The following is a 15,734-nucleotide window of genomic DNA, read 5'->3' on the forward strand; positions in this document are numbered from 1 at the left end:
TTGAAAACTCCCAAAGCAACAACAAAACAAAACACCAACCAGCCAAACAAACAAACAAAAAAACCAACCAACCAACCAACCACAAAACCAACCAACCAAACAACCAGCCAACCAAATAAACAAGCAACCAAACAAAAAACCAGCCAACCAACTAGCCAACCAGACAAGTAGCCAAATAAAAAAAAACAACCAACCAAGCAACCAAGCAACCAAACAAATAAACAAGCAACCAAACAAAAAACCAGCCAACCAACTAGCCAACCAGACAACTAGCCAACCAAAAAAATCAACCAACCAACCAACCAACCAACCAGCTAGCCAACCAACCAAACAACCAAACAAACAACCAAAAAACCAACCAACCAACCAACCAAACAAACAAAAACAACCAACCTATCAAATAAAACAACCAAACAGAAAACCAGCCAACCAACCAACCAACCAACCAACCAACCCAGCTAACTAACCACTCACCCACCCACTCAACCAACCAACCAAAAAAACCAACCAACCAACCAAAACCACTATAAACCCCAAACAGAGTTAGCTTTACATCTGCCTGCCCTTCCAGCTACATACCCTACAGCAGGCCGTTTGTTTTTGTTTTATGTTTGTTTCTTCTGAGGCTTAGCTCAGGATATGCTCTGACTCTCTGAAGCTCTGGAGGCAAATCTTCCTGGTGCTCACTGATGGGAACACATCCTCTTCCATTTCAAAACCTGTGCTCATCAATGATATTTCATTTTAAAAACATAAGCCACCCGAGACCCACGGCCCATCAGTCGCTCGTTTTTGTAATCTCTGAAGCGTCTGGGACAGGGCCTTTTGTATGTAACCATAATGGAGGTTTATTAGGTTATGTTTTTGTTTTTGGCTCTAAAGGGAACTTCCTACCTACTGTGGAGAATATTTACTCAGATTTATTACCAAGCAAACAGGGGTCTGCAAGTAGAAACCCATAGATTGGGGTGGGGGTGGGGTGAATGTGATACGTAGAAAGAAGATGTCTTAGTGGTACCTTCCTTTTGGGCCTTGATAATGAAGATCAGCACTGCTATTTAGCTCTAATCGTTTGTTGTTCCTGGTTATGTGGCAAGGTTAATGGCAAAAGATTCCATGTATTGGGTAGCAAGTAATTTCAGGGCTACTTCCTTCCCCCCCCCCCAAAAAAAAATTGGGATTCCTTTAATATAGTAAGAACTAGGCTAGTTTGTTTAATGTATAACATTCCCGTGTAAATAAGTGTTTATAGTCTTTAAGACATAAGAAAGCCTACTGTTCCTGCTGGCTCCTGCTCCCAGAGGAAAAAGGTCTGGTTAAGTGGGAAGGAAACCAGTTAGTTCCAAGTGACTGTTCCCCTGCAGCTGAGTGGGTTGGTCAAGGTGATCCAGTTAGTTAAGATGTGGCTCAGTTAGTGTTTCTGTTGCTGTGACGAAACATCATGATCAAAAACAACTTGGCAAAGAAAGGGTTATTTCAGGCAGGAACCTGGAGGCAGGAGCTAATGTAGAATCATGGAAGGATGCTGCTTACTGGCTTGCTCCCCATGGCTTGCTCAGTCTGCTTTCTTAGAGAACTCAGGACCACCAGCCCAGGGATGGTACTACCCACCATGAGCTGGACCCTCCTGTCACTCATCAATCAAGAAAATGCACCACAGGCTTGCCTACAGACCAGTCTGTTAGAGGCATTTTCTCAATTGAATGTCCTTTACAAAAGACTTTCTTTTTTTCCAAGCTGACTTGAAACTAGCCAGCATATGTTCATTACACAAATGGTAGACAGCACATGTGGAATCATACTGTGGTAGGTTTCCTCCTAGATTAAGCTACTAATTACCTTTTTTTTTAAAACTGTTTTGAATATATTCTAAAATCATTTGGTCTTGTTTATATCTAAAAATAAAAGGGATTCATAATCTTTTAGAACAGAATAAAAAAAACTAAGCTTTTAGCTCTATAATTGAGCTTCAGTTAGCATTTTCTTTGCTTTCTACATTATTTCTGAGATACAGACTGGGCATAAAACAGGTCTAATTTAGAATAAATTTCTTTTGCATACTGATGTTTTCTGAAAGAGGCTATTTTGAGTTTGGTACCTTTTAAGGTTACAGAATTCCTTCAGTCAAGATGGAGTAAAGAGACCCCACATTGTTAAGTGGGACAGTCTCAGGGATCTCTTACATTTGTGAAAGTGAAATGATTAATTTTCAACAGTGTTTTCTGGGATAGCATAAAATAATAGCAATATGCAAACTGGAGGCATGGGCTCCAGTAGTGAATGGTGGAACCTGGGTTGCTTTGTGAAGTTAACTAAGGTCAGGCGATGGGGCCGCTGTATCCTTTAATGCTGCCCGTTTGGATTAGCTCAGCCTTGTAACAAGGTTTTCATCTCTTAGCATGAAGTTAATTTTAAAAAAGTAATTATAATTGATGTTTCCCAAGCTTTGACAATACCTGGGCTGCCGATGGTACCTAGGATGGTAGGAAGTGATGCAGAGTTCTTAAACAATGCTTGCTCAGACATTAAACATGTCAGGCTACAGGAGTCTGTCAGGACTTTTGTGACTGCAGGCCGTCATCTAATTCTAATACACACTATTGAAGGAGAAATGCCTTCTGATTTTTGCTTTCCCCATTACAGGTGGTTTTCTAGAAGATGACCATAGAGGACCTCCCGGATATTCCATTGGAAGGAAGCTCTCTGATTGGAAGATACCCATTTTTATTCACAGGCTCAGATACATCTGTTATCTTCTCCATTTCTGCAGCACCGATGCCTTCGGACTGCGGTATGTCATGGGCTGTGGTATGTCCCGGGTCTACCTGTTGTCTGTGACCTGGTCCCAGACTCCCGTCTCAGGCTGTCTATGCTCTCCTGCTATTTTAAAACCATGTGCTGTGATTTTTTTAAAATAAGATTTTCAAATTTTTCCTTTTTCAAAACCACAGTTGCTTATCGAAGTTTCTGCCTCTTATGCCCAATGCTTTATTTCTGTTGTCAGCATTTTGATTATGTCAAAATGTTGACTTTTAAGCTCTATCATGCATTTGGAGGATTTTATTTTTAGAATGTAATGGTGCTTACACATGTAGCATTCTGCTACTTAGGGAGGGATTGTATGGAATCTCCACGGAGGCTAGAATGAGATCAGCTTCTATTGAAATTGGTCCATTTAAGTTTCCTCTGTAAAATGGAAATTTAGAAGAGGTCTACTTTTTGTCAGTTTTGATTTATTCTCTCCAAGAGTATATTTTATAAGGTAGTTAATAAATGAATGAAATAATTTAAGGAGGTAAATGGATAGAATTGTTACATTTGCAATGTAGTTTGAGTTTTCAGGTCAAATCGATCACCATTTCAGAGTGTCTTTGGAGGCAGGGATAATTCAGGTTTTGAATACTATTAGTAGATTAAAATTACTACACTGGTAATTTGCCTTAAAAACCCCTCATCCATTCTAACAATTCCTTACTCCCACTCTGCACTCACATTCTACAGGTGTTAACCCATCACCATGCAAGGACTTTCTGCTCCTAGATCCTAGATTCTCTAGAGTGTTTCCTAGTGTTGACTGCAATCACTGCAGTTCTAGCAAAATGAGTTATGTGGGAGAAACCTTGAGCAGGACATGGGCCCTGCTTCGCCTTCTTTAACGAGGCCATCAGGCCTCAGGGCGGAGTAGCAGGTATATTTTATTTGGCTTACCTAATAGAGGGCAAGGTGGTCATTTGGTGTTAGTTGCTTAATGTTTGTTGACTCTATCCATTGGAAGATGATAATGAGTATCGATCGATCCCTTTGCCGAACTGTAGTAAACACTGCTTCTGTTCTTAGGGTGGTAGGTGCTTAGCACCTGTAGGCTTTCCCTTAAAGAAATTTCATTTGTGAGACCTCTGACGTGGCCAGTCAGCCTCTTGCGGATCCTCAGTTATGGGTGTGTTAGTCACTTTTCTCTAATGCATGACTAAGGCACCGTAGGGAAGGAAGGGTTGATTTGGGGATCATGAGTCCGAGGAATCATAGGAGATGAAACTGGAGCTCCTTATTGTTCTGGTGGGGAAGCAGGACACCAGGCACAGCAGCAGGGACAGCTGAGAGCTCACACTGTGAGCCACAGACAGGAAGCAGACAGTGCTAACTTGAAATGGTGGGAGTCTCTTGAAGCCACAAAGCCCCCTCTGCAGTGACATATTTCCCCTAGTAAGGCCACTTCTAATCCTTCCTAAATAGCCACCAACTGAGGAACAGGTATCCAAATGCCTGAGACTTCTGAGTGACATCTCATTAAAAAAACACCACAGTGAGAAACCAATGAAGCAATCTATTTTATGGTTAAGAAGCATCAGTTATAAAATAGTTCTTGTCTGTGGACTCAAAACTTATCTCCCTGGACTCTGGCCCGACGGGACTTGTCTGATATGTAGAACTCATACTACTTAATATGATAGAGCCTTCAGAGATTATGAGGTAATTTGAACATTTTTCTTAGTCTGTATTTTCTTTAACCATATGTTTCTAGTCTCCGTACCTGTTTCTGGTGGTCGGGATTGTTACATGCTGGGCTTGGTGCCAAATGCCAGCAATTGAGAGGCAGAAGCAGGTGGGGTTCCAGGCCAGCATTGTCTACACAGTGAGTTCCAAGATAGCCAGGGCTATAGAGACCCTATCTTAAAATAAAAACAAAACAAAACAAGAAAAGGAGGAGGAGTCCCATCCAGATGCTAGTCAAACACTTAATAAAAAACAGTCCATTACTGTTATTTAAAATGAGCTGTCTACTTTTTTTGTCATTTTAAATATGTTTTTAAAGTCAAAAATGAAGCCGGGCGTGGTGGCGCATACCTTTAATCCCAGCACTCAGGAGGCAGAGGCAGATGGATTTCTGAGTTCGAGGCCAACCTGGTCTACAAAGTGAATTCCAGGATAGCCAGGGCTATACAGAGAAACCCTTTCTTGACCCCCCCCCCAATAAAAAAGTAAAAAATGATTTATTTTCTACATGTATATGTTTTGTCTGCATACTGTGTTGGTGCCTAGTGCCCTCGGAAGCCAGGAGAGGGCATTGGATCCCCTGAATTTGGAGTTATAGTTTTGAGTTGCCACGATGGTGCTGGGAATTGAACCCAGGTCCTCTGGAAGAACAGCCATTGCTCTTTCTCATTGCGCCATCTCTTAAACCCATTTGACTGTTTTTTAATTACTGAAGCACCGTGACATGCTTTCTCTCCCCTCAGAGCTGATGGTCCTCATGCAAGACTTCTTGCTCATTTCTCCAACATTTACTTTCTACACCGTTGCTACTGTCTGTCTCTTAGGCTGGTAGGTAGCCTGGTACCGTGGAGCTCATTAGGAAGGAAGTCTGGGGCTCAGCGGAGAGTTCCTAGGTCAGAATCTACATTGTAACAAGATCCCAAGGCGCTTGTCTCAGATCAGCTCTGATACAGAACAAGAACGGAACTGTTTTTGTCCCTCACCAGTAAATCCAAGTGAAGGTTTGATTAGAACTGAAATTACTTAAAAGCTCTGTAGAGAACTGACAGCTTTAAGTTGTCTCTTTTAAAATCCTGCAGTATGATGTTTCTTTTCTGCTCAAGTCCCTGCACTTTTAAATTTTCTCTAACTAGGACTCATATTTATTGGTATGCCTGTTTTTTTTTTTAATGGACTTTTGGTATGGGATATTTTTCTCATTATATTTCCCTTATGTAGGAATTTTTTTCCTGGAGAAAATATCCATTTGACTATGCATTTGTATCAATACATAGCCACCATTGGTCTGGTGAACTGACATAGTTATTGTTTGATTTAGCTAAAAACAATAACAACAACAACAACAACAACAAAAACTTCTAAGAGATGCCATTCAGAAGTTGAGTTTTCCCTGTTTAGTCTCTGCACTATTCCCCTCGTCTCCAGAGGAGTGACTGTCTTACACTTAGTGTGAGTGATTAGATCACTAATTGTATTTTGTTATCCTTGTGAAGACCTGCCAACAACAGGTAGTAGCATTTTGTATATTTACAGTCTTATGTAAATGTGTGTATAATTCTGTAACTGAATTGATTCACTACTACACATTTTGAGATCGGTTCTTATTAGTATATGACTTAGATCTTAGTGCATTTATTTAGTTTCTAATAAAAATATTTTATTGATTCCTCTAAAGAGACATTTCATTTTACTATTCTCTCCTAGTACCATCACTGCTAGACTAGGCATTCTGTTAAAAATATTTAAAATTAAAATGTAATTATACCATCTTTCCTTTACGTTTCCTTCTTCCAGTTCCTCCCAGCACCAACCCCCTGAGATTCACGGCCTCTTCTTTAATTGTTAATGTTTTACACACACACACACACAACCTGCCGTATCTGTTTAGTGTTGTTCATATGCATATGATTTCAGGACTGATAACCAACCAGGAAGTTCATTGCTGGGGAATCGTAATTCTCCTCTCAGAAAAGGATGGACATTCTTGTAGGGCATGCAGAAGACGCTTTTCAGGCGTGTACTCATATATTTAGAAGTTTTTCCATTAGAAATATTCAGTGCTGGGGCTGGAGAGATGGCTCAGCAGTTAAGAGCACTGACTGCTCGTCCAGAGGTCCCGAGTTCAATTCCCAGCAACCACATGATGGCTCACAATCGTTTGTAATGGGATCTGGTGCCCTCTTCTGGTGTGTTTGAAGACAGCGACAGTGTACTCATACACATAAAATAAAGCAAAAGAAAAAGCAATATCTGGTGCCTTTGCAAGTGACTAGTGGATGGGTGAGTGAATTGAACCAGAGAAATGAAATCTATTAACTTCTTGGTAAGAAACTGCGTAGTAAAAATAAAATCCATGGGTAAGGAGCACAGCCGAGTTCATGAATAAGAGCCAGTGGAACCTGCTAACTCACTTGTTTCCCCAGACTCCTCTCTGTTGTTTTGATGGTAGCACCTCGGAGGCGTTTTCTCAGTCCTTTCTTCTCCTTCCTCCCTTTTCCCCGGAATCTGCAGATCTGTAGGATGCCCAGCCACACCTCAGCAGGTTCTTCTGATGACTCTTGTTTGTACAGTTTTGTTGTCTGATCCCTGTGGAGGTGTTTGCCAAGTTAGTGAAGATTTAAAAAGGTTTACGAGTCAGGAGGATGAAACTGCCCAGGGAGCTTGTGAGAGTTCCTGGGTGAGGGTGGTACACAACACCCAGGGCTCCCTTGAAGCCATGGCGTCCACTTACCTATCTCGAACCAGCTAAAAAGATCAAGTAAGCCCCAGTCAGACCCAGGCATCACCTTTCTGGGCCAGTTTGCGCTTTCCGGATGTTGTGCAGTGGGACTGAGACAGCTGCACAGCGTGACACCCGAGGGAAGATTACCCAGTTATTCTGGTAAGTCGTCCAGGGCCATGTGGTACCTCATGCAGTTCTATTGAAGACTCTCTAGGTTCTTGTAATACGAAAGGCTCCTTCCAGTGAGACTCGAGCGCAACCCTGGCTGGTGTCTCTTCTGGGAAACCAGGTTCTGATGTTTGGACCCATTGTCTTTGGAAGCAGATCATAGGGACAGTTCTGAGACCTGGTGGTAACTCACCCTCACATCTTGTATTAGTGCTTTTCACGACAGCCGCCATTACAGTCGCTGAGTACACGATAAGCACCAGAGTATCTCCTTTCAGGAGGCATCAAGACTCTTAAGCCTCTTCTAAGCCTTCCTTTAACACAGGAAGGCTCTAATACAGTTCCTCATGGGCGGTGACCCCCAACCATCACGTTACTTTCATTGCTACTTCATAACTGTCATTTTGCTACTGTCAGGAATTTTAATGCACTTGTGTTTGCTCATGGTCTTAGGCAAACCCTGTGAAAGGGTCATTCAACCCCCAAAGGCATTGTGACCCACAGGTTGAGAGCTGCTGCTCTACCCAGTGTATAGACGGTAGCCATCAGGTATGGAAGAGACAGCTCGCGGTAAATATTTGGCACACATGCTATAAGCAGTTAGGGTTCTGGATTCATGCTGGAACCTTTGGGCAGTAAGTTGAGGACAGGGCTTTGAGTGTTTAGTCATGCTGTGTAGCATTTTGGCAAATTCTTGAGTTAACCTCCATAGCTGCAGGCATGTAGGTTAGTGGTACGTGAGCTGTAGCGGTCGTCTCTCTGAGGTTGTTCGCTTGTATATTTCAGCTTCAGGTTGGAGAAATCAGAGGATGGGCACTGTCAGAAAGTTGGAAATGTCAGCTGGCCAGACACTGGAGAGAAAGCTAGAGGGACACAGAACCTGGCAAGGCTCACACATAGCTAAGGCCGCAGAGGCTGACATCACAGTTCTCCACAGAGTCACCACCCTTTTCTCCTCCACCCACATTTCTTGCCGGACACAATCACGGTAAAGCTAACTTGCTTGTAAAATACATCTCGTCTATTTCAACTTGGCCTGGTTATTCCCAGAAATGCATCAGAAAAACCAGCTCTTGCCTCTGCTCAGACTGCAATCCCAGCCAGAGCTCTGACGATATCTGATGGGTGTCAGGCCATAGAGAGAGCCAGGTTTTTTTTCAGGCCGGCTGGTAATGTGGAGTCTCCGAGCAGACTTTTACATTTATTCCAGGCCAAGACATCAAGCCAAAACCTCACACACAGCGACTTGTTAGAGAAAATCAAGTTCTCCTGAGCTCAGGGCCCTGAAAGTGAAGTGTGCACAGCAAGACCTTGTGAGTTCTGCATCCAGTCAGTTGGGGATGAGTCAGAGAGCAAAGAAAACACGCCGCTGCTTTTGTTTATAAAGGCTTACGTGTCCAAACGGCGGTTAAGTTTCAGGTCCTAAGAGGAAAGGGGGCACTTTGAATTTGGACAACAGAACGTTGAAGTGGCAGAAACTTTTCTAGCAAAGTCATGAGCATAGTTACCCGGTCAGTCCTTGGAGTCTTGTTCTGCTGAGCTCAGGCCCACGGCCCCATGGTCAGTTAGCTTTCCAGAGGACTCTGCAGGGCCTTACCCAGCCCAGTAGTGTTTAAGTTACCAGGAACCTATAATCTGCAGGCTTTGCATAAATCCTCTCGCAGTTGTATAATACATGCTTATAATACATGCTTATAAAAGCTTTCAGAGGGACAGTGTAATAAAATACAAAAATCCGTAGGTGATTCAGGAGCTAAGACATGGCTGAAGGTTCAGTGGGAGTTCAGTATAGTGTGATTGATGTACAAAAGTGGTTATTGCTGTAACATTTCAGATAACCTGAATTGTAGCTGTTACATACAATATATATGTATAATTGTAAGTCATACCAGGGCCTACTTATCACCTGTCAATCACTTGTCTATAATACAGTAGGTGAAGTGTCAAATGTTATAAGCAACTCTTTTTTTTTTTTTCCCCCAAGACAGGGTTTCTCTGTGTAGCCCTGGCTGTCCTGGAACTCACTTTGTAAGACCAGGCTGGCCTCCAACTCAGAAATCCGCCTGCCTCTGCCTCCCGAGTGCTGGGATTAAAGGCGTGTGCCACCACGCCCAGCTTAAGCAGCTCTTGTTATTTGTCAGCATTTAAGCCACTCGGTTGGACACCACATCAGCCTCTGATAGGTTTTACTTGTGCTTGATAATTCTTCCCATGTAAGTGAGTCTGATTACTTCAACATCTCTCAGGCTTCTCTGTAGGTATATGTGTATGTATAAATGTGTATGTATATGTATAGTCATATACATATATATTTTCATAAATGTCTACATATATTTCCATACACATACATATTTGGAAAGGGAACAAAATCATTTTCATTTGGAAAATTTCTGTTCCTCTGAAAAACCCCAAAGTTAATGTGAAGTCAGAGTGACTTTAGAATTTGAGTTTTGAGAAGTTTGTAAAAACAAAAAACAAAACAAAAAAAAAGTTAGGACATTAAATGGAGTCACATCTTTACAGTTTCCCATTAAACCAAAGGAACAGACAATTCAAAGACAAATAAAAAAAGCCATATAGTTTCAAAGAAGATGAGAAAAACCCCTTGGTTCTTTTCATTAAAAACCCGAAGCATTCAAAGATGGCAAAAGGCACACCAAATCACCTCCACGACTCAGAACCTTCATTTCCTGGGAGGATTCCTGGAAACTAAAACCCCCCCACAGGGCCACCAAGAGCAGGCCAGAGATCAGTGACAGATGAGCTGAAGCGTTGGCCCTGTGCTCACGTTAGGGTCCTCTCCCCTTCCAGCCTCCTGAAGCCATCTGGGCCTGTCCTTTCTTGCCGTAAGAATCACGCTTGCTGCCTCGCCTCCGCTGCGGTGCCTGCGCCCTTTAGACTGCTGGATGCCATCTCATACTTTCTAGACACATTTCCTCAACATACAGTTTTTCAGTGTGGGACAAGACATAGTTACTAAATCTAGGTAATTGTTCATTCCTCTGACTGAGATCAATAAATGTAAGTTCAGCAGTTGATTTTCACTTTATCATATAAGCTTACATCAACTTAATAGACTTAGATTGTATTAGATGACCCTCAAAACTGGTGTGAGACTTCACATAGCTAAGATGGCTATCTTACTTTTTTATTCAGGACTCTTTTTATGACTTTTCCTTAGGCAAAACTCGAATCACAATTTTGGGGGACTTATGTGGTGTTTGTTAAACTGTAGGTACTCAGCAGATGTTAGTCAGACTGTTCCCCAGTTTTGCATTTTCTGCCTTTATAGTTTCTTTTTTGCATTGAGACAGTAGCATCTGATGTTCTTCCATTGTGTTCCTTTGCAAGCCAGCCTCTTTTGTCCTTAGATGTTCCTTGGTTTTGACCGAGTCTTACTAAAGGCATGCTGAGGAGTCCTGAGATGACTCCTTCAGGGTTTCTTACACTTTTAATAGTTCATATTCCAAAATAATGTAGTCACTTTGGGCCCGTTCCCTGCGTTGCTGGTCATTAGTTCCTTATCTGTTGGAATGGTGTCTTAGTTGCTGTGAAGAGACACCATGGCCATAGCAGCTCTTGCAGAAGAAAGCATTTAATTGGGACTGGCTTACAGTTCAGAGGTTTAATCCATTATCATGGCGGAAACATGGCAGTGGGCAGGCAGACGTGGTGGTAGAGAAGCAGCCGAGAGTTCTGGATCCACAGGCAGCAGGCAGGGAGAGACTCTGGGCTTGCAATGGGCTTTTTGAAATCTCAAAGCCCACCCCTCAGTATAAGGCCACCTCTTCTAATCCTTATGGATAATGCCACTTCCTGGTGATCAGATATTAAAATCTGTGAGCCTCTGGGGGGGGGCATTATCGTTCAAACCACCACACTTGGCATTTCACCTCATACTTATGTGGTGGGTGACAACTGATGTGTGTTTATTAAATGTGAAGGAAATGCCAGAGGGTAAAGATAACACACAGACTTCCTGCTTGCCACGTTTATTTTCACCTGTGTTATACTTGTCCATGGGAACCTACTATCTGTCATTCGTATGTTAAATGAAAAATATTGATGATGTCTCTATGCCTTAAAAAAATCACATCTTCAGAACCCAGGCTTTGGACCTGGGCTCGCCACATCTGGTGTTACACTGTATACATGTGGTTCTCGGGACCTGCACAGTCAGGACACATTAAGCATGCCTCATTCTTGATTTTGAGAGTGGCTTAATGTTATCTGGCTTTTTTTCTAGTCTCTAAAAAATGTCTGTACTGGTTTCCTGTTTACCCTGTTACTTATTTTCGAAATGCTGGAAACCATTAATAAATTTAATTTGCGCTGTTTTGTATTCCAGAGTTTTCTTTCTTTGACCCTAACGATGCATCATGCCAGGAAATTCTCTTCGACCCCAAAACTTCAGTCTCAGAATTATTTGCTATTTTAAGACAGTGGGTTCCTCAGGTCCAGCAGAACATAGACATTATTGGAAATGAGGTGAGTATGCCTGGCATGCTAAGCTCTGTGTTCCTGGGACTAATGATCAGAATACTTCCTCCTCCTGAGAGGAAAGATCCTGACTGGGAGGAGAAGCCAGTCACAGCTCTGTAAGGAGTCTGCGATTCCAGGTTTCAGTGGCGCAGTGTGTGTGCTGTGCTTGCTTCCCACCGGGCGCCTGCGCTCTGCTAGTGAAGACTTCCGGTGGGAGCAGGGAGCGCCGTTTTGCACAACTCTTTCTTTGTACAAAGTAGTTCTGCCAACTTCCATACATTTCACGAAAGTTGTTTTTTTTCAGACTACTTTAATTTCTTTTTATTTTTTTGTAATTAAGGCATCACTACATCATTTTCCTCTTTTCCTCTCCTCTCTCTCCAACCCCTCCCATGTTCCCTATCCCCGTTCCCTTTCAAATGCATGGCCTCACTTTCTTTGTTATTACATATTTATATTACTGAATATATAAATTCAACCTGCTAAGTCTGTATGATGTACCTTGTATGTATATGATTTCAGAGTGGACCACTTGGTATTAGATAACCAGTTGTGGGGCTCTTCTCTGGGGAAGACGTATTTCTCCTGATGTTAGCATTTCTTAGTAGCCTGTTCAGGCTGGGGTCCCCTCTTTTGTGTTAGCCTGCCTATTGCTGTTGTCTTTATTCAGGTCTTGTTCAGGCGTCATGTTCATGAGACTTCATGGGTGTAGTGTCTTGATGTTTCTAGGAGACACCGCTCCCAGCAAACTTGCTGTTCCTCTGGCTCTTAGTCTTTCTATCCCCTCTTATGCTATGATCTCTCAGTGTAGGTCAGGAAGCTGAGTTGGAGATATATCAGCTGGGGCTAGGCAACCATGCATCTTTCCCCCACATTTTTATCAACTGTGGGTTTTTTTTTTTTTTTTTTGGTGTTGTTGTTTTTTTTAAATAATGGTCTCTGTTGCAAAGAGACATTTCTTTGCAGAGAGGAGAGACCTACTTACTTGTGGGTATACAGATAACAATTTAGAATGTAGCTAAGAATTATTCTGCTTTTAGTTGAGTGGTGATAGTAGGTTCTCCAAGATCCTTGGATTCCTTGTTCCTGGGTATCTGGCTAGGTTTCCAGTACCAGGCACGGTTTTCCTCTTGTTGAACCGCTGGTTACTACTAAGGTGTGCTTACAACGATAGTACTCTTAGGAATATCATATAGTTCATTTGATTCATACCACAGTGGTCATTGTAGTTCGTCTTTATCATACCTGGGTAGGACTCTTGGTTACTTCCTTCCTGTAGAAGCTCACATGGTACCTTTTGGTCCTCTGGAAGCCAGTCCCTAGGGAGGAGGTTTTCAGACCAGATCCAGCTCAGATCCTCTTGGTCTTATGTCTTAAGCAGAGAGTGTCTTCTTCAATAGGGACTTACCTTCCACCTCTAGGAGGCAATCAATGGCAGCAGCAGTAGCCTGTGACGGTTTGGGAGTCACTGACTCCTCTGACCAAAATTCCCTCAAAGGGGAATTTCCTGACCAGTGTTGGGGGTTTTGTTAGTGTTTGGCTTTGGAGTAGAGGAATGCTGCCAGCCCAGATGGGAAAGTTTCATTTGAACTATGCATGTAGATGTTAGGGGAGAGTTACATGTTTATTTGTAAGTTTAGGGAATTAGGTAATACGATTCCTATGACTCCTTCAGACATTCTTACTGTCTTTTCACCTCCTTCCCTAGATTCTTAAGAGAGGCTGCAATGTGAACGATAGAGACGGACTGACGGACATGACTCTGCTACATTACACTTGCAAGTCTGGGGCTCATGGCATCGGTGAGTATGTGGCTTGCTCCTTGCTGTGCATCTCTGCCCATTGCTGGCGAGTGGCCTGGGCGGGGTGCCCCACTGACCATCAGCCAAGTAGGTGAGGAGTCAGTTTGGTCCACACAAAACTTTGTTCCTTTCCTGGGGGAAGTCTTTATACTGTGATTACCTCTCCATATGTTCTAACTGCCTAACTGCCCAATAGTTGAGATGAACTGGTACCACCCAAGAGTCTTCCAGCAAGGCTGGGTCAAGATCAGTTTTCTAGCATAGCTCTCCTTCAAGACTAGGACATAGGCTTATCTCTGAGTTTTATTCCTATATATGAAACATGTCCAAAACTGCTATTCTTCTGTGGTTTATGAGGGCTAACCTGCCCCTTATTAGATTCTATATTATGTTGTCTCTCCTTGTTTCAACGGTCTGATTTAGGACTTTTTAAACTCTTAGTGGTAAAGGGCTTTTTCTTCTTGTAATCCATAATGTGCTCATATTCCCATAAAATCAAAAAGAATTTATAGTCTAAGAATGAGATCAAGACAAAATAGTAGCCAGGACATTTTTGTACTGGTCTGGCACTTTGCATTTAGTCATTGAATTTCATAGTCTGGATTAGTTTATTTAAAGGATGTCTCACCATGCTCTTAGGCTGTCAGAATTTTACTCAGTATCAGTAACGGGATGGTGAGTATTTTCAGTGTTTCTTCCTTCACACTCTTGAATGGAATGTTTTCTTGGAATAAACTCCTGAAGGTAAGCTTTTTGACATATAAATGTAGATCCAGTGTGTTGTTTGCCTTGGCTTTTAAAGAAAGACATTAGAGATGTATGTATTGGGAATTAAACTTTGTACCGAAGAAAAGTAATTAAGGGTTTTTAATTTTTCTTCAGGTGATATTGAGACAGCTGTAAAATTTGCTGCTCAACTTATAGACCTGGGAGCAGACGCGAGTTTGCGGAGTCGCTGGACGAACATGAACGCTTTGCATTACGCTTCGTACTTTGATGTCCCAGAGCTTATCAGGGTGATTTTGAAGACATCGAAACCAAAAGGCAAGTGCTGCAAGATCTCCATTAGCAATGGGGCATTCTGTAACGGCGTTCAGGTCAGCGCCGAGGAGGCCTTTCTTCTACTGTGCTTTGTTTTTACTTCCTACCCTGGTTGACTTCTGAAGTAGTTTAGAATTTTTTTGTTGGAGGTTACAGTCCTTTCACGAAAGGCTTAGTACAAAGAGCTACAAGTTAAAACACCAACTGTTTTCTGGATCTTTCTGTCTCTGCAGCTTCTCTAGTATAGTGAGGATTTTATGTGTAACCCGTGCCGTGTGCTTTTTAATTCTTTCGTCTTGCTTGGGAAGCCAGAGAGAGAGCAGCTGAGTGTTTTGGCTGGTATTGAAATAACGAAGGGGGTTCTTTTAGTTATCATTCATTTAAGAAAGCCTTTGATGAATTTTAGGGTCCCCTACATCTTGATGGGGATACTATAAGCCTGATCTTCTCTCTGGTTCTCCTCTTTTGAGAAGAATAAGAGCAAGAGACTCTTTCAGCTTTGAGAAAACTCCCAGTGCCATCCCTTTTAGAAAAGAGGACCCTTTGGAGATTCAAGAGATAAAGCTACTAGAGTGTTAGTTTCTAACTTCTAGTTCCCACAATTATTCAAGCTCTTTAAAATTCTGCCTTTCCAACTTCTGCATGATGTTGGGAGAGAGTCTCTGTCAATGGTCCTGTGTTCAGGAATGATGGAGTCTGTGTGAGCTGGTCTGTATTGTCATCTGTGTGTGGGCATGCCAGTGTGGTCCCCTGTAGATTATTATACACTTGCTGAGCCAGAGACTCTTGTAGGGAACATTCAAAGTAGGATTATTCTTTCAGAGGATCTCCTGTTCAAGTACAATGCAGTATGGTTCACTGTTATTAAATTATTACTGATATTTAGAATTGCAAGGCTCATTTCCTTATTGTAGAGGCCAGCTCCATCTGCCGAGTAGTGTTCTGACTTGGGGTGTTTGCACGTCTGTCTTCCTGTACTTGTTACTGGTTTGAGGAGTCTTTATTGTTCAGGCATTTTTATTTTG

The 15,734-nt window shown here is 42.3% G+C and overlaps 1 protein-coding gene across 22 annotated transcripts in view; it reads left to right on the top strand.

Moving 5' to 3' along the window:
• Clip4 (CAP-GLY domain containing linker protein family, member 4) overlaps positions 1–15,734 on the top strand; it is a 94,537-nt gene that overhangs the window by 17,551 nt on the left and 61,252 nt on the right. For all 22 annotated transcript variants that reach the window (NR_073185.1, XR_385397.4, XR_003952214.1 and 19 more), the window contains exons 2-5: positions 2,644–2,791; positions 11,733–11,872; positions 13,575–13,668; positions 14,551–14,712. Coding sequence is in view for 17 of the 22 variants with exons in the window: in XM_030250146.1 (XP_030106006.1) it covers positions 2,659–2,791; positions 11,733–11,872; positions 13,575–13,668; positions 14,551–14,712 (529 nt within the window). In the remaining 5 variants the exon portion in view is untranslated. The remainder of the gene's footprint in view (positions 1–2,643; positions 2,792–11,732; positions 11,873–13,574; positions 13,669–14,550; positions 14,713–15,734) is intronic.

This window comes from Mus musculus, chromosome 17 (assembly GCF_000001635.26).
Source record: "Mus musculus strain C57BL/6J chromosome 17, GRCm38.p6 C57BL/6J".
Classification (NCBI taxonomy): domain Eukaryota; kingdom Metazoa; phylum Chordata; class Mammalia; order Rodentia; family Muridae; genus Mus; species Mus musculus.